This window comes from Euwallacea similis, chromosome 22 (genome assembly GCF_039881205.1).
Source record: "Euwallacea similis isolate ESF13 chromosome 22, ESF131.1, whole genome shotgun sequence".
Lineage (NCBI taxonomy): Eukaryota > Metazoa > Arthropoda > Insecta > Coleoptera > Curculionidae > Euwallacea > Euwallacea similis.
This window is the reverse complement of record NC_089630.1, coordinates 1,862,407-1,881,601: the sequence shown is the minus strand read 5'-3', so window position 1 is coordinate 1,881,601 and position 19,195 is coordinate 1,862,407. Positions and strand designations below refer to the sequence as shown.

General features: G+C 32.8%; 1 protein-coding gene and 1 non-coding gene across 3 annotated transcripts in view; one reads left to right on the top strand and one right to left on the bottom strand.

Annotated features, from left to right (window-relative positions):
• Gad1 (glutamate decarboxylase) overlaps nt 1-19,171 on the top strand; it is a 29,314-nt gene extending 10,143 nt beyond the window's left edge. For both annotated transcript variants that reach the window (XM_066401262.1, XM_066401263.1), the window contains 9 exons: nt 5,484-5,687; nt 5,748-5,866; nt 5,929-6,064; nt 6,116-6,231; nt 6,283-6,350; nt 10,302-10,380; nt 10,437-10,586; nt 12,553-12,747; nt 12,993-19,171. In XM_066401262.1, the coding sequence (XP_066257359.1) occupies nt 5,484-5,687; nt 5,748-5,866; nt 5,929-6,064; nt 6,116-6,231; nt 6,283-6,350; nt 10,302-10,380; nt 10,437-10,586; nt 12,553-12,747; nt 12,993-13,166 (1,241 nt within the window). In that variant the 3' untranslated portion in view covers nt 13,167-19,171. The remainder of the gene's footprint in view (nt 1-5,483; nt 5,688-5,747; nt 5,867-5,928; nt 6,065-6,115; nt 6,232-6,282; nt 6,351-10,301; nt 10,381-10,436; nt 10,587-12,552; nt 12,748-12,992) is intronic.
• On the bottom strand, nt 11,378-11,469 carry TRNAI-UAU (transfer RNA isoleucine (anticodon UAU)). The gene is given in 2 exon segments: nt 11,378-11,413; nt 11,432-11,469. It is a non-coding gene; the product is annotated as a tRNA-Ile (tRNA).
• Nucleotides 19,172-19,195: the final 24 nt, after the last annotated feature.

Genomic DNA, 19,195 nt, shown 5'->3' with positions numbered 1-19,195 from the left:
AAATCAAAAAGCAAAGCATGGTGGATATGCTGGAAGATATAGACTACTTCGAATGGTACAGATTGTGTGTTTTAGATATTCTTCAAGACAATCCGCCAATGGCGACAGTTTTAAACGCCCTTTGTAGCCAGTCCCGGAATATATTTATTAAAATTTTCATACACGAATATTTCAATTTCCTTTGAGGTTTCGAAAAAATGTTACGTAAAGATTCTGCTTAGTTTTTTACGGTCTGTGTCGTATTAAAAGAAAAATCTCTACTTAAAATACACCCCATATACGGTGTGACATAGAAAAGAGAACATACCGTAAAAATGGTTATGGAGGTACAGTTACTAGTGCTACATACTCAGAATCTCTGAGAAACCGTTTCAAGCCTATTATTAGAGCCAAAAATCTCTGCCCACACAACGCTGGTAGTCGTCCAATATTTGAAGTTTGAATGTCTACCACATCCTCCATATTAGCCTGATCTCGTTCCCAGCGATTATCATGTATTTAATCGCCTTAAAAAGGCTTTAGGTGGGAAAAAATTTGAAACTAATGATGAAGTGATTCATGAGTGCATGAGTGGCTGTGCACACTACCAAAAGATTTTTTTCCTTTGGGTATTCAATCATTTCCAAAACGATAGAGAAGGTGCCTTGAACGTAATTGGACTACATTAAAAAATTACATATTAGTTTTTGACATTGTTTCAATAAATTAAGTCCAATATCATTTTTAAGGTTTTTATTTGACTCTCTCTCGCAAGTGAAAAGAGATCGTTTTCATCAACTAAATTCCAAACTTGGATAAGTAACTGTTATCGATCGTTAGAATTTCTATTAAACTTGAACGGAAACATTTTACTGCTCGAAAAACTGCCATCAAAACATCGCAATCCACAAGATCCAAGCTATCAATCTGCTATTATCCCGGGCTATTGCTCAGAATAATTGAATGTCAGTGGACTTGAAACAAAGATGTTACTTACGGATGCTTGCATTAAAGGGGCCCCTTTTCAGACACGAGGACTATTAGATTAGCTGCAATCCCATCACTGGGGAAAACATCAAAAGAAACTAGAAACCAGAAAACAGTCATAGTCCTAGAGAAAACTAAAGACAGTGTAAATGTCTAAATTGTTTTTTTAAAGAATAGTAGTTCAAAGTCGTGACAACTTTATTTGGAAGATAATTTCGTGGATACAGGAAACCAATAATATCGAAATAACATCCTGGTAAAGTTGCTTGGATTGTGCGTCATTTTTTCGCATATGGTCATAATATCTACTTCTAAACAATAAGTTAACCAGAGATTAGACCCACTTGCGTCCAACACTGGATTTATTAAGAGTTGAGGAATTGGGTCTGGGATAATGTGGAGATTTTCTTGGATTCCGGACAAATAAATAAATAGTAGTAAATGATTTGGCATTATTTGTATCTAAATAATTATGTGTTTAGGTGCTTCGAAATTTTTGAATTTTAGTTGAAATAAAATTGTACAGGTTAGTTGTAAACGAGATATTCATTCGCCATGTTACAAAGAAATTCATTTTCGTGTAATAATTTTAGGTAGGGTTTATTTGGGTACTTATTATAGTAGTAATATCTGCTTCTACAAGATATCTTACGAAGTTTCTCAAGTGCGAAATCAAAATTTTTAGATTTTACGAAACAAACGACAATACAAAATAAACATGAATAGTTAATTCTGTAATCAGTCATCTTATACATTTAAAATTATTATCATCAGTTAATGATTCAGTTACATTCTTTCAATTTCTGGGAATAATAAAAAAAAATACTGGGGCTGAATTATTATTGGGAAGACTTCTGCAATTAGGAGTATTCAGAGATTGGAAAATTGAATTGAAGCTGGCCAGAAAGGAAAGTTGGTATCGAGAGATAATATTAGGGTGGCTTATACGGTATCCCTCGAAGGGTTTAAACGCAATCAGTGGTCTTTTATGTTTCCACTAACACAATCAAATATTGGTGTTTTCTTGTGATGAGCGGGCACGTGCCGATTGAAATCCCACTTCAGAACTTCTAAGGGGAGAGTTTCGTCTCATACAGCTGGGAATTATTTTGCAAGGACGACTGATATCGTTTAAAAATCGAAAGTGGATGGAACATAACATTCTAGGCAGGTATTAAATAGGATACACTACCATACAAAGATCAAGAAATAGAGGTCAGTTACTCAGCTACCCCAGGCAGGTGAAGGAAATTCTCTCAGAACGTACGGCTGATTCGCTTAATTAAAAAAAATTGGCAGATTTCTATACTTAGCCTGAAATAACAGCAGCAGATTCCATGTTATTCTTCATATTATTTATTGGTTACCTTCTTGTTGCAAAAATGCACGCCGATAAATCCTGCTGGAGAAAAGTGCACATTCCAGATTTTTTAAGACTCTCTCCCCTTCAGATTATCCAGAAGATTTTTTCAGATGCCGTCTGTGCCGACGACCCAAATAATCTATAAAATACGCATTCCCGAACTTTATGGGATATAGGGGGAGTTTTTAATCCGGCGTGGGATACCGGCTGCAGCCGCGGGGATCAAATGGGGGAAGACTGAGTGCTCTTAATTACACCACTTTGAATTGACGTGCGTTTGGGGTGAGAAAATCGTGTTAATTTTTGGGGGAACCTAAAATTGATTTAAAATAGGCGTTTTAATGTTAATGCCATAAGTGAATAGGTGGTTTGATTGGTTTCTGATTGTAGCATAGACCATTGTAGTGTTTTAAGTTATTGGTACCTTCTTTTCTATAGATAATGTAACGCGGCCCCAAACACATCATGACCTTTTTCCTCAATATCTTAACTCAGCATTAAAGGTTGACGAAAATCATCTTTTGGCTAATTCCGGAAGTTCACCAAACTAGCAGCGTGTGAGTGTAGAGTTTACATCAGCCTTTCCATTCCTGCGGGAGATGAAAATGGGACCATAGAATGTAAATTAGGCTCAATTGAAGGCCTATTGGCTTCCGATTTGCTGAACTTTGTTGAACCAGTTTAAGTACCTCTTGCCACTTCTGAGATTCCTCCTCTGGCTTTCTCACATTGGACATAGTGTAAAGCTGGTCATGACGCTCTGTTATGGAATATCATTTTATAATGTCACAAAATTCTTTTGGTTTTCTAAGTGTCTCAAACAATACGCACGTATGAAGTAAAGTGCTACTTGCATCTCTTAAATACATGTTAAATGCAAAGTTACTTTAACGCATACTCGCTTGCAGAGAACGTAGTTTCAAAGCAATCTACAATTAATTTGAAAATCTTAATTCGAATACCATTGTTGGCAAATATGTCGATTCTCAACGGGGCAATTGGCTCATAAATGTCAGTTTGCATCAACAAGACGAGACTAAAATAATTGCTACAGGAGCTGGTTAATAGCCGGGAGCCGGGTGCCTCCGTAATCCTCCTAAGTCCGGATTGTCCCGACGCGCAGTCTGTCAGGAATGGGGCTTACGGCCTGTTCATTCACTCCACTGAGTCAGTGCCCCAAGTGGAGTTTCCGCAGAGCAAATAGAGAAAATGGAAAATGGTATTTTGCCTGAAGATGTAGTTTTTAACTTTTTCTTTAATCGTTGAATGATGTCTTTGACACATTAATATTATACTCTTATATAATAATATGCTATTCCAATTTAACAAAAATCGCGGATCGCCATGGAATGCAGATGTTTCCACTGTGTAAGAATAATGGGTAATGACAGTTACCAAACTGGACAGTAAACTTTTGATAGGCATGTACACATAAAAACTGAGGAAAGTTACTTTCATCTTATGAGTGTGAAAACTAGGCTGGTTAATTTTACATGAAAAAGGTCTCTTATGCTTTTTTTGTTAGATAAGCCGTTCTTAATTACAGCAATAAAATTCGTCTTAATTAATTTGTTTATTTTTAAATTTAAAAAAATATTCCCGCGAAAAAGTATCAGTGACGTACAACTTTTTTCGTAAATAATATCTCAAGACATGTACGTATGTAAGGACGCGCCTGGTTGAACAATAATAATACTTTTCTTATTAAAATGCTGGGTTTTACGTCCAATATCTAAAATACTTTCTGAGAAATTTAAAAATAACTATTTGAATATAAAATTTCAACATCTTGTAGCAAAAATGTAGGCCGTTGCGGATATATGTTCATATGAACTTTTTTTCATAAAATGATCTGAGAAATCACTTTCTGAAATATTAGCGCGACGTCAAGGAACACCATGTGTTGAGACGCTTTGACGGAAACAAAAATTATCAAATCGTGACCTTTAAATGTGACCATTAGAATGTGCTGATGTCATCCAGCATGTGGTTCTTAGATATTCCTAGGTGGAAAATCTGGATATGCAACAACTCTCTGTTATTACATCTTTTCGTTTAAACAGATGCTTCTGACGTGTACGATCTCGGCTTTTTATTTGGTAACAGACCCGTGAAATGGCACCGTTTTGATGCCTTTGTTGTATAAGCCTGTATACTCCAAAGCATTTTTCATTTTTCCTGCTTTGTATGAATGGATTACGAGAGATTGCATAGTTTTTGTATTTCACGCAGTCGGAACGTGTAAATGATCGACATAAGACTTTTGAAAAGAACTTGAAGCTATGAGGGGACAGGCTTGTATGCTATCTGTCCCCAGATTAATAAAAGATAAATTGCTGGCGTTTTGTCGTAATTAGGAGATATATAATAAGAGGGAATCTTATAGCAACCTCGGTGCAGATAAGACGTACCTAGAGGAAGTCCAAACTGTTCGTCACTTCGTGTTCATAAAACTGCAGAATAATTCAAAGAACTTGTAGTAAAAGTTCGCCTCTTTTGCGATCATTATAAACAAAAAGAAGGACGTACTCTGGGAACTCGCAACATCATTCGCTTTAAAATTAGTTTATGCCAACAGCAGCGAATTAAACCATAAAAAAAAAACAGATCATTTACAATTACAGAAAATGTAATGCTACTAACTGTTGCATATTAGTAGAATCCAAAACCAAACTTTGAAGGTCAGTCACATAACTAAACCAAAAAACGCCGTAAAATCCTTGGAATGGATAAAACATTGAAATTCACTAAACATGTTCGAAACATGAGAATAGAAATTATCATATGAACAAAACACTTTCAATCGCTAACGTATACAGATAAGAAAGTCAGTACAAAAAGTGCAACAAAAATATGCAAATCCATCTGGAGACCATTGTTGAACTACGGACACATATTGAGGGCAAATGCAACGGAAAAAGTTAATAACAAAAATAAATAATATAACAACAGGACAGATTGTACTAAGATTGTTCACAAAGATACAGTACACACATGACAAGAATGCCTGAAAGACTACAAAAAATTCAGGCAATGATGATAAATAATGATTGTTACAACTGGCCCATTTTAAACCCCCTTTGCCTTATTAGAAAAAACAAGACAATTTTGGTTTCTTTTCCCTTCAAAAATTTTGTCTTTTATGTTGTTACAGGACATCCACGATTTTTCAATCAGCTCTCATGCGGTCTAGACTTGGTTTCCATGGCAGGGGAGTGGCTGACTGCAACAGCAAATACCAATATGTTCACCTACGAGATCGCTCCTGTATTTATTCTTATGGAGAATGTGGTTATGACCCATATGAGAGAGATCATAGGAGGAAGTTGGAGGAACGGAGACTCTATTTTGGCCCCAGGTAATTTTCCAGCATGCACATTATAATTGTATTGCTCTGCAATTGTATTTTTTATTTAAGGTGGATCAATTTCGAACCTTTACGCTTTCCTGGCTGCCAGACATAAAATGTTTCCCAATTACAAGGAAAAGGGAATAGCAACCATACAAGGGCAACTTGTTATGTTCACTTCAGATCAAGTGAGTCTCTTAGTACATATACTTCTAATGAGCATTGATATTTATCTTGCTTTTGTATTTAGAGCCATTACAGTGTAAAATCTTGTGCGTCAATATGCGGTCTGGGAACGGATAATTGTGTCATGGTACCGTCTGACGAGAACGGGAGGATGATTAGTACTGAACTGGAACGTCTGGTCATAGATCGGAAAAATAAAGGCAATTACTTAGTTCATTCACTGAAGACGGTTATTTATGGTAACTTTATAGGTCATATTCCATTCTTCGTTTGCGCTACTTCTGGGACGACTGTATTGGGAGCTTTTGACCCCATCAATGAGGTGGCTGATATTTGTGATAAATACGGAATGTGGTTACATGTTGATGTAAGTTGAATTATTGGTTTGTTATGAGTAATAAGCCGAAAATGGTTTCAGGCTGCTTGGGGTGGAGGTCTGCTGCTGTCCAAAAAGTATAGACATCCTCGGCTAAGTGGGGTTGAAAGGTAAGTTGCTAATTCGAATAATATTAGTTATAAGTAAAAAAAGGAACGTAAGTAGATGCCTAATACTTCTCTGCAAACGAGTACGGTAATGTATTAACTAAACAAGTCATAAATTACAACCATATAAGTTTGGAACAAGTTATTGTTTTAATATTTTATAGAAAATTCTTTATTTTTTAGTACAAGTTTACACTGATTTGTCATGGAAACAATGTATTTTGCATATTTTTTCGTCGATAATTTTCCCCACTTTATTTTAATAACTTTAAATAAATTGTCTTTGTTTGTGATGTGATGAAACCTGATCTCCCTATGTCATCCCATAAGTTCTCAATAGAGTTGAGATCAAGTGATTATGCTGGCCGGTCCTTTACGTTAACATTATAATCTTCAAATCTCGCTTTAATAGTTCGAACCGTATGTTTAGGATCATTGTCTTGTTAAAATGTCCATAACAATGACATATTTATAAACAAACTGACGGGAAACTAGTATATACAGAAATGTAGTATAAGACCTGATGATATATAATGAATTCTCAATTGCAATTGAATGAAGACCGTAAACTACATTTCCAATATTTTAACCATTTCCTATTAATGTTTCTAAACATTCGTGGAGTACTGTATATCAGTTTCTAAATTTTCTCTTTTCTATGAACAGTAATTTTCTAAACTGATATATTATTGAGATAAATTAGGCGAATCTATTATATCATCATGTCCTCAAATTTAATTCTAAGTCAATCATTGAGAACCCCGTGGGGTGCTTTCGACACTATCTCGCAGGGAAAGTGTGCCCTAAACCGTAAGTAGTTGAAAATGCAAATTGATGGCCACTTTACGGCTTATCGGTGGCTTTGGATTTGGAATATTGATTTTATAGCCTCGGTTGCTTTTTTAGAGGGATCAAGGTTTGGCAGTTTTACGATCACAGAATTAATTAAAAAAAGAAGTTTTGTTGAGAAAGCCAATGTCTTTGGAAGGTTCTATACCGCTGCCGATCTGCCATGTCCAGAATATTTGGTCGGTTGATATAGATATTTGGATCCACATTGCAAACATTGCAAAAAATTGTTTTTTATTCCTTTTCTCGATAACCGTTGTAGATACGAAAAAACTACAAGAAATCAAAAAGTTTCTAAACAAAATAAAAAAGTCGCTTTGCATTTTAGATTCTATCAGTGACGCATCGCGAAAAAGTTTAGGAGGAGGAAAATGGACATGACCCCTGAAAAAATATTATCCTGTAGATTATCAAAACCATTTGATATTTTCAATTATGTAAATCCTACGGCGTACACCATATTCTAAATTTTAACTAAATGTCTCAAAAGCTGCGGGACCTATAAAGAAAAAAAAACTGAAAAGTTTTGAAATTTGAACATCCTGTAGATAGGTAAGGAAGCATTTGCGGACCTATATTTATATGATATTTTAGTCATGAAATAAACTAAAAATGTATCCCCTTCAGTATGTACATGATATTTAGGAACATCATGTATATAAAAACATTGTTTGTTTCGAGGATATTTCGCTTTTAGTGAATTTATCAAAAATTTACCTCTGCGTCGACATTACTGCCAATCAGAAATAATGAATAATCTGAAAATAAAGTTAATATACCAAGTTAGTTTTTACAGTGAAATAATTCAATAAATCGGTAATTCTTTATTCAAATAATTCAACTTTTGAGCTCTATTATTATGTGAGTGTAAACGATTGGACACAATGCTTTTTCTGCAAAAGTTCGGAAACCGTGATGTATTTAAGAGATGGAGCGTTTATAGAACGTGCACAAAACACGTTATCAATGTACCTAAAGAGTACTAACTAAGGAGAATGCCTTTCCCGGCATTCTTTTTCTGGAAGAGAGTTGCAAAAATCGATTCGCTAAAGGTAATAAGAAGAATTATTACCATCTACCTGTTTTTCACAACGGCGACAGTAGGAGACGCTTCTCCAGGACAATTAAAGAAAACTAATGTCTGCAAACCCCGATAAAACGATGATAGTACAGTTTACAAGGAAGACATTCATCCTGGTTAAATAGTCTCTCCTGGGAAGCCTTATTTCAATTGTGAACGATGAGAGGCATCTATGGAAAACTCAGCCAAAAAAAATATTAGAACAGACTTTAAAATTCAGGAAAACAAGCACACTGTAAGATAGCTAATTTATTATTTTGTGATATATCGAAACCTAGAGTTTTTTGGCGGCACTCGTACATTCTGTATCATTTCGAATTAGCAATAATTAATAATAAATAATTAATAATATATAATAGATACATAGATATAATAGAACAATAATAAATAATAGTCTAGCAATAATTTGAGAATATAGAACGTTTAATTATTCCTGCTTCTGTACTCTAATTTACTCGTATCCTAAAACCTATTTTAGCATATTGTGGAGAAAATCCTATGCAAAAAAAATCACTGCAAAAATTAAATAAATATTAATATCATATTTGCTGTTACCTAAATAAGATGTAACATTGATATAAAAGCGATTTAGGGCCATAATCTCACCTCCCGGATATCCAGCTGCGAGATTCTCATGTAGTCAGGGATTACTCTTTCACTTCAATCCCGACACGCTTTTGCTCTCAAAGTTCTTACATTATTTGTTCAAGGAAAGAAGCTGCGAGGGTCAAATCCTTCTAATTAGACAATAATAACTACTGCTAGAGTTAAATCCTTTGTCGTATTTTTCCTCCTATATTTTATGTATTAATTTGCAACTTCGCTTTTTTTTTTAATTTTAAACCAATACTTGAATAAATAAATACTCTGGAAGAATACTACTTGTAACCATGGAAGAGGTGTTTATAATTTTGTATTTAGATGTAATACGCAGAATTAATACTTTAATTAATTAGTCAGTTCTAATGACATTTAAAGAATGAAGCCAAAGTATTTTAAAAGCACTCCCCAAAGCCGTAAATTACCCACATTAAAACCACAATTATGACCTTGACAGGCCAGTATTAATTACTGTTTTCATTAATCACATTCCGGGCTTACAGTCGTGTTCTATAAAGGGCGCCTGACTTTGGGGTGAGTTTTGAATGGGGGCTACTATTAATCTAGGTTCAGCCGAAAAGGACTCCAGCTGCAGAACACTTGTTACATGGAATGCAAAAAAGTGAAAGGACTGAAAATTGTGAAAAAATACGTTTTTTATGAAACATAACATATCTAGGAGACTTAGAACCTCACATACTTAAAATTTCCGACTAATTTACAAAACACGTAAGCATTAATTTGTTAATAATAATACCATATCTTACTGAAATACATAGTTAAACCATATGTATATAATTAATACGAGAAAGGTTTGCAATTGTAAAAAATTACCCTCAAATTATTGACTAAACTACGCACAGGGTGTCTCAACTCAATCGTTTTACGAGACATCTCAGTTATTGTTAGTGTCAGATATAGGGCTTCTTCATCCTTCGATTTTTACGAAATGAAAGTTCTCAAAGGCAGAAAAAGTGTCACCATTTTGGTTCCGTAGATATTGGGCATTTCTAAAAACTCAGTATTTTGGGACGTCTCTGTATTTCATTTATCCAATAAGGCCTCGAGAAAGTAAAAAAAAACGGATTTGGATAGTTTTTGCCGCAAAAACCTAGTGACGTAGTTAATGTTTTTTGTGTCACATGATTTATTATGCAGATGATAATTATGTTTTCTTTAATGGGATATCCTATATTTTATAAGATATTTTAAGCGTAATGACTTGCAAAAAAGGTAGCAAATATGTATTTTTTTATTTAAAAAAATGAAATAAACATTCGATATTTTTTTAAAGCTATTGATAAAACGATTCAAGTACTAGTAACGATTCTTCTGTAGCTGTAAACTTTTTGTACATTATAAGTAAAAGCTCAATTTAAAAAATATAAAACCTGGATACTTCCTATATTAGCTAAATTTTCCAGAGCCCAATCCGTCACCTGGAATCCACACAAACTTATGGGTGCCCTATTGCAGTGTTCAACGATCCATTTCAAAGAAGATGTAAGTTGTTCACTAATGTTACAACAGTATGTAATGTAATAGTTTTTATTTAACAGGGGTTATTGATGAGCTGCAATCAGATGTCTGCTGACTATCTTTTTATGCAAGACAAACTCTACGATGTAAAGTACGATACCGGGGATAAAGTCATTCAATGTGGGCGGCACAATGATATTTTCAAATTGTGGTTGCAATGGAGAGCTAAGGTAAAAAACAATATCAATCAGATTTAAGTTTTAACCAAATTGCTCATACTAAAAAAAATCAAAACTAAATATTAAATGTGCAAAAATACCGATGCAGTATACAATTGACCCTCTGACTAAAATTTTATTGATTTTCATCTTACGATTATAAAGCCGTATAGGCACTGTAACAAGGAGGCAACTTCGCTCACAAATCGGTGTATCTTGTGTTGCATCTTATGCTTCAGTTTGTACTTTGTACTATTCGATATATAAAATATATGTGAAGTTGTGCGTGTACAATAGTTTTCCGCATAACAAAAGTATAACTCTTAACGTACGAACGTGAAATGTTTCGCACAAACAGCAAGCGAGTGCGGCTGTGATGTGTTTTAAGAAACTTTCCTGCAAGTTATGCACACTATTTTCCCTACGACTATGGACTATATACAAAAAATAAAAAAGGATAACTGACCGGGACTCGAACCCGGATCATCATATCCAACACAATTTCATCGTTGCAGATCTGCGCATAATCTTGACCTTAAGTGATAGTTTGTTGAATATTATTATTGAAATTCACATTTTTTAGCTATTTTCGAGACACGTAAAATGTACCTAATCTATTGTTATGACAATATTTTCTCTAATTAACTACTGATTACGGAATGTTACTAATTCTTTTTGCAAGAGCAGTTAATTACTCCGTGTCCATGATCCGTTTGTTGTCCTAACAGAGGATAACAATTTTCAATACATATGCTGCTTCTCAATCAGAATTTGAAAATTATTGTAAAAAATAAAAAACATTTTTCCCCAGGTGAGGCTCGAACTCACAACCCCGGCATTGCTCACGACTACTGTCTTATAAGTACCGTGCGCTAACCAATTGCGCCACTGGGGATCGGAATTTAACGCGGCGATGCTCCTATATACAAATAAGGATGGTCTATCACAATTTTATCAACGAATTAACTTAATTCATAAACAATTATTATAGTCCTTACATTACCAGAAGCAATAGTTTAGAATACTATATTATACTTAATTAAAGTCGAATACGTACAGCTCTCATTATGAAATTTTTATAGTCCATGGTCCCAGGTCATACCTATTGTAGTTACACCAAGGTCTTATTACGTGGGCGGAGAGATTGTTCTGTTGATAGATTTGCTTTTATTTTATTTAAACTGCGAATAAAATATGTGAATGCTATATGTGGAAGTATAAAAAAAGGCGATCATTATCAACATATTTTTTACAGATCAAGGGTAATTTTGGCACGCACCCAAAGCAAAATTCACAGCAAAATAAATAAATACGAAAAACTAAGAGCAAATTGTTTGAGTAATGTTGAGTTTATACGGCGCATAATATAATAAATAAGTATTGCACAAAAAGTTACAAAGATATGAACTTACTATGTCATTTATTACGTATATGTGATGCACCGTTTAAACTGTAAAAAGTATATTGATGAAGCAAACTTTGTTTTTTCAAATGTATCAAAATTAAGAGAACATTATTGTGTTGTTTCTATGTGTTTTTATTTTCACTTTTTCTCTCTGTCTCCAAAATTGTTGAAGTTTTGTTGTTATGTTATTTCATGAAGTTATCGGTACTGATAAAAAGTTTAGGCGTCATTCATCTACCTTGAAATAGATATTTTATATAAATTTATTGCGCCAACAATTTTCCTAGGAGCATTTTCAACTGTGTAATTCAAAAACTGTAACATTTAATCCCAATTCACAAAATTAAAAAAATTACTTTGACACCATGTTGCATAAAAACCAGCAACTTTTGTAGAATTGTTTTTGGGATACCCTGTATAATAAGCAGGGTGCTCTGCAGAATTAAGAGCCTCCATAGAACAAAATACTGAAGCTGTCAAGTTTAGCAATCTTAAAGACCATTCAAATTTTAATATTATTTTCTTCGAATTTTAATACGGTTATTAGTTTAACACAGTTTTTCATATTTGCAGGGCGATGATGGATTTGAAAGACACATGGATCGGCTCATGGAACTGTCAGAATATTTGGTAAAAAGAATCAGAGAACAACCCGATAAATTCTATCTAATCATGGAACCTGAAATGGTCAACGTCAGCTTTTGGTACATTCCTGTTCGTTTGAGGAATATTCCGCACAGCAAGCATAGAGAACAAGAACTTGGAAAGGTAACTCAAAATTATATTAGTGAAATTCTTCTCATATTTCTTCTGATTTGGAAGGATATGGGGTAGGTAACTACTACTCCTATAAATTATGTGTATAGGAAAAAAATCTGTTTCTATGGTAAAACGTGATTTTATTTTAATAACACAATAAGTATTAAGTTAAAGGGAACATAGCCTAATTCGAATTTACCTAAACTCAACTATGAGAAAGATATTCGATTCATAGGAAACTAATAAAATTCCAGATGTGTCCGGTTTTGAAAGCACGAATGATGCAAGCAGGCACTATTATGGTAGGTTATCAGCCAGATGACCGCCGGCCTAACTTCTTCAGGAACATAATTTCTTCTGCTGCCGTCACAGAAAAAGACGTGGATTTTCTACTCAATGAAATGGATCGACTTGGACATGATTTATAAATGTACTCTGACTCAATAACAAACCATATGTTTGTGTGTTAATTCTTCATCTCGGTGAAAAGTCATAACGGTCAATGTTAAGTAGGGTATACATTTTCTTCTGTGTAAATGGTATGCACATGGTTCAAATAATATTTTAATAGGTGTCTAGAAGGTAGAAAATCATGAGCATTAAATTCGAGTTGACCTCAAATTTTGAGTAGTGCTATGAAGATGTTCCATGTTACCTGAAACATGGGACATCCATGTTATTTTCAAAATGTATTCATTTTGAAAAAATATAATAAGAGTTCGTTGTTATCAATCTCGAGTAGTGAATTGATTTTGACAATCTACCAGATTTGTTTTAACGAAAGATATTCAATGTGTTGGTATTATGAATTTCAAAGGAAAAACTAATTCATTGAACAGAATAAAACCGATGGACCTTTTACTTGGATATATAAATATCAAGTGATGCTCTGGGATTGCCAATAAGACAAACAATTTTAAACCGTCAACATTCAGTTTGAATAAGAACACTTCAATATTGGATTTTTTGGTAAAAAGGTATTGAATGGAATATTTTACTGAAATTCTAAAGACCCCAAAAGTCTAAAGATTTAACGTGATTCAAATTATTTTTCACGAGGCAGAGTAATATAGACGTGAGTGGGTTACACAAGTTTTGACTAATTTTTGAAAACTAGTTCAGGATAAATCCAATATTGCTTGAATGCGTAATTTTAATAACTTGTTCGATTTCGATGTTATTCCCAAGCCGATCAGGTCTATTCGTCCGCTAAGTTTGGGATTTGAATTCGTGAAAAGTTAATTCGGGTTAATGCGTGATTAATACAGTGGATATGAGTATAATTGTTAACTGGACTCTCTCGAGACAGGTCGGGTCTGCCCAAGTCTGACACATGTGTTGGACTAAGATCAGAAAAAGTCATGTGTCTGTGATTTGTCAGACCCGGGCCAAACTTGAAATTTGCAGTTTATGTAGGGTTCAATCCTGTGAATTGGCTGGGGTGACGATAGGTTGTAAAAATGTCCTTGTTTAAAATTTGTATTGTACATTTGCCCTACTGGCAAATGTTCAGTATTATTACGGTCCAATGTTTTATATTGTCTCATCTTTGAATGATTCAGAAGAATATTATTTAATTTAAAATTTATTGTCATTCGCTAATTGGGGGGAAACAAATTTAGGTAGGTAATTCGTTTGTTGGAGATTATAATATTTTACGGAATAAAAGGTTTGCTAGATTTGCTGGTTATAGCGTCAATGTTAAATCTATACTAATTCATTCTATTAATAATGTCAATTCAACAATGCTTGTCAATTTATATTATCAATGTTTTTAATTTGTTGATTATTCTAAATGTTTATAGATAAATAATAAATAAGTAATATCAATTGTGGCCAGCAGTGTATCAACAATGTCAGGATTAGTGGTCCAAATCCATAAATGAAATAGTGTATCATTTGAAATAAGAAAGTTACGATAAACATGTAAACTTCGCCACATATATATGTAATGTAATTAGATAGGTACCTACCCCTGTATACTGAACTTCTTAATTCGTATAACATGCCTACTCTTTGAGATGTTAAGTCGTTACCATATACTTTGTAATAAATCTACAAAAATCCTTCTTTAAGGACGGTTATATCTAGATAAAAAGGATACGGAATTATACAGGATGTCCTGGATCAGAAAGCACTTATTCTATGCGTATAACGTGAGTCACATCAAAAATAGAAACCTCCATCTAGTAAGTATAGTTGTTACAGAGTCAGTGAAAATATAAAATCTGTTTCACATACGTATTATATTCTTAAATAGAATCAGAAGAATATTCTTCTGCATTCTTATCTGGGGCAGGGTGTAGGTATATGTATATATAGAGTATCCCATTTTTAAATCTTTATGTGACAGATATATTAGTTAGTAGCAGAATCATTTAGATGAGGTTTTCGCGAATTTTGTCGATTTTTTGAGAGACAAATGATGCCGTAAATTTTTTTCCAAAACGATTGTGAAAAATAATTCATTTTTGGACTTCCCTTGTATGCCTGTTATTTCGCAAAGTACCAATATAGTTCTAAAATATCTCTCGATATACATTAAAACGGTATTAAGGTGTTTTAAAATAACAGAAATATAGGGGGGGTATCACAAAACTAACAAATTTTAGAAAACGCCCAGTATCTTATTATCTAATGGAAACATAAAAAATGTTTTGACAATGTCATTGTTTTCCAAAAAAAGTGACCAATGTTTATAAAAGCCTCATTTATTTGTTTTTACAAATAACCAAAATATCTCACAAGGACGTCGAAAATAAATGAGACACCCACTATTTGAATTTGTATATGTTGAATCGATATTCTGAACATCTACTAATTAGAAATTCAATTATTACTGCCACAATTAAAAATAATTATGATTACTTATTATTATACATATTGAAACACTAACATAGATTCCTCTAAAACTGTTGTTGGATATGTTAGCTTTTTAGGAAATTTGAGGTCAGAAATATTTATTAACCAACAGTATCATATAAATACATATCAAAGTACTGCTAATGATATAAGTTACTGCTTTTAAATGTTTATTGCTAAAATGGGGAGTAGAATTTTTTGATAGAAATCTAGTAAGGATGCAAAGTCAAATTTTAGCAACAAAAACAAAACTTTAATCAATCTCTGAAATCTCTGAAAAAACGTCAGAATCAATTAAGAAGCAACATTTTAAATAATTTCCGTCGAAAATGTAATATTTTGAAGTTGAATTAATTCCTCATAAATATTTAATTCTATATATCGTTTATTAAAAAAACACATAATTTAAAAAAATTCAAAACTAATTAATGCAAGTTAGAAATGATGGAATAAGGCTAGTTATTCTATAACATACTATGTAACGATTTCATGAATGAAGTGTTCCATTTTATTAAGCCTCTAGATTAGCTTGCCGCAAAAATGTGAAAGACCGTTTCTAATCGAGAAGAACAATTATTGAAAGATCAATAGTTTTTATTATTAATCAATTTAATGTATTTTATTGATAATACATTTGGCTAATACAGGAGTACTTCATACATAGATCTATGAAATAAATTTCATTACTAATGTTAATACATTATATATGATACAATAAAGTGCAATAATTCTAATCCCTTAAAATTTTATGTTATAACTATCAAGAAGGAAAAGTATTAAATTGTTCTTAATGTCAAAACCTATAAAAATATATGGGCGTAGATAGTTTAAATGTGTAGCTGATGCAATAATTATGTATGATATAGCTGAAAGAGTTTATTTAACTACCCGTGTATAGATGTCGTTCCTTATACAGGGTTGTCATTTATTATGGAATATATCTAATAAAAGTTTTTCGGATTATAACGATTTAAAAAAAAATTACGTCTTGATTTTGTTTTCGTCTTGTGCACATTTTAAAGCTATTTCAAATTAAACAGGGTTCATAGAAAAATAATGCAACTGTCGGTTATAATTTTTTTTCCCAATAAAATCACATTGCTTTTAATTTCTTGTTAAATTCTAAACATACTACATGTAGAATATGAAATGAAACGATTTGTTAAGGTCATATCATTTTATCATCTATCTGCGGATTAAATGTGTTCTTTGTTTTTTATAAGAGTTCAATTATATTTATAATACTTTTGTTTACCGTAGACGTGGGATCATAGTAGCCGGCAAGATCACCAAGCTTTAAATCTTAGATTTTCTTCGAAACAAATCCGTTTTTGTTGAAGCTCACTATAACAATTTGGTTAAAATGACCACCGTTTACAAAATGATGACTATAGGTGGCCGAGGAGGTTAAAAAACTCCTGTTAGACATTAAACATTACTTGAGGGTGCAATGTTTTTATGGCAGCACTTATTTTGTTTTTAAGAGCTTCACTTGAAATGAATTTACTATGGTACACTCTCTCCTTAACACAGCCCAATGAAAAAGTCTAAGAGGATCAAGTCTGGCGACGTTGCTAGTAAATCTCCGGTACGTCTGCTTTTGTACTCGAAACACCTAAAATTAACACATATATTCGTATTATAGGTCCGTTTAGCGTGGTGTTGTACATTAAAAAAAAAAACAAAATTAAGTCGATGTGTCTTAGCGATTTTACTAAAATTGGTTTAGAAAAATCGGGTTACTTCTGAAATTTTCCATATATTCCATAATAAATCACAACCCTGTCTAATTATTGCAAATTTGTTGTTAACTACCTATACTCTATATTATATTAATATCAATATTACAATCGTCATTAATTGTTAGCATTTATGGCGTAAATGCTGGGATTAGGCACAATGTACACATGCATATGTATAGTACACTATCTAGAGTGAGTAGATAAGTTAGCAATATTACTCCAAAAGGGGAAATAAAATCCAAAAAAATAATCTAATAAGAGCTAAAGACTAAAGATTGCTTATCAGCCTCAAACTTGGTCACAATCTTCATTAATTTGCCTATAGTCCCAGACACCCAGGCAGACAAATTACTCTTTTTGAAATATTTACCTGGTAGACGAAACTTGAGGTATTCGCGTTTAGCTCAATACTCTTCAGAATCTTTATAATTGAGGGTGATCAAGAAATTGTATGCTTATTAGTGAGGTAAAAGGGAATTTTTTGACCTTTGACTGGGCTGTATAGAGTTGGATGTTGCATTTCATCGGTGTGGAAATATTTTTTTGTACATGTGGGTACTACTAAAGAGGATGAAGTACTATTTTCCTGCAAAAGTAAATTTGTCACGTACTTTCTAGCACAATGTCAGTTTAAAAGACAAAGTATCACTTTCCGCACTTGTTCGAGAAGATAACTATTGACTACACGGAGGAAAAATTAAAAGAAAATGCAGTTTCGTTCTGAAAACGTCCTCTTCACAACTTATTCCTCACCCTGCATATGTTTGTGAATTTGTGATTAATCCGATATTAAGTTATATCTTCATGCAGACTGTAATAAAATTTTATGTCGTTATTTCACGAAATCTTATAGGTCGTTCTTCAATTGTTCTTTGTTCAATCACTGTTAATCAGATATTAGGTATATTTAGATTATATTTTTAATAATGTACATACATACCTACTTACTACCAATCTCGACGTGAAAAAAGAACAAGCTGCTTCTGCTTTAATCTAAAAAAATCAGATGGTTTTGTTCGTATCTACCATCAAATACTCAAATAAAACAAATACTCAAATATGTATTTTACAAGCCAAAAAGGGTAGGTACATATGTAGGTAGGTACCTATGCGATTCTTTAAACAACTGAAAGCCAAAATTACAACTAATTTGTTGGGCTTAAGATTCGATAGAAAATGTTAATAAGGTAAAAGTTTAGAGATCTAAGGTACTTAATAAGTAATACGAATATATTGTTATTGTTTAAAAACTGCAGCAAAATCAGTAGTCTTCCATTATGAATATTCCAGGATGTTATTATAACACCTCATATGATTAAGCAAAAATATGAAAATGTAGATTAGAAACATTGTTTTCATGAATCCGGAATGAGACTGTTTAGAATCTTTTATCAGAAATTAGCATAAATTTAAGTATTTGTTCTCCACACATAAATAACTAGGGAAATTATTGTTATTGAAACATTCACTACAATACCTGCCTACCTTTATTTAACATTGCCTTTAACCCTTATTTATCTGCATCACTGTACAAAAATAGAAAAATTACATAAAGTTTATAGTTATTATTAGCGCTTTATTGAATAAATGCTATGTAGCAGCTATAGCCGAACTACTAATAAATACATTTGTATGTACTATATGAAAAATATATATTTTCATTGCAAATGTTATAAATACTTATGTGTAAAAAGGTTACCAACTCAGTTACATTAGCCACCTAAACTTGAGACATTACGGCTTGATAGGCATCGAATATTTAAATACCTACTGATAACTTATTGGATGTATCACAATGGAATAGTATAATAAAGTTATAGTTGTGAGGCGCCATTTGTATTATTTAAGATCAG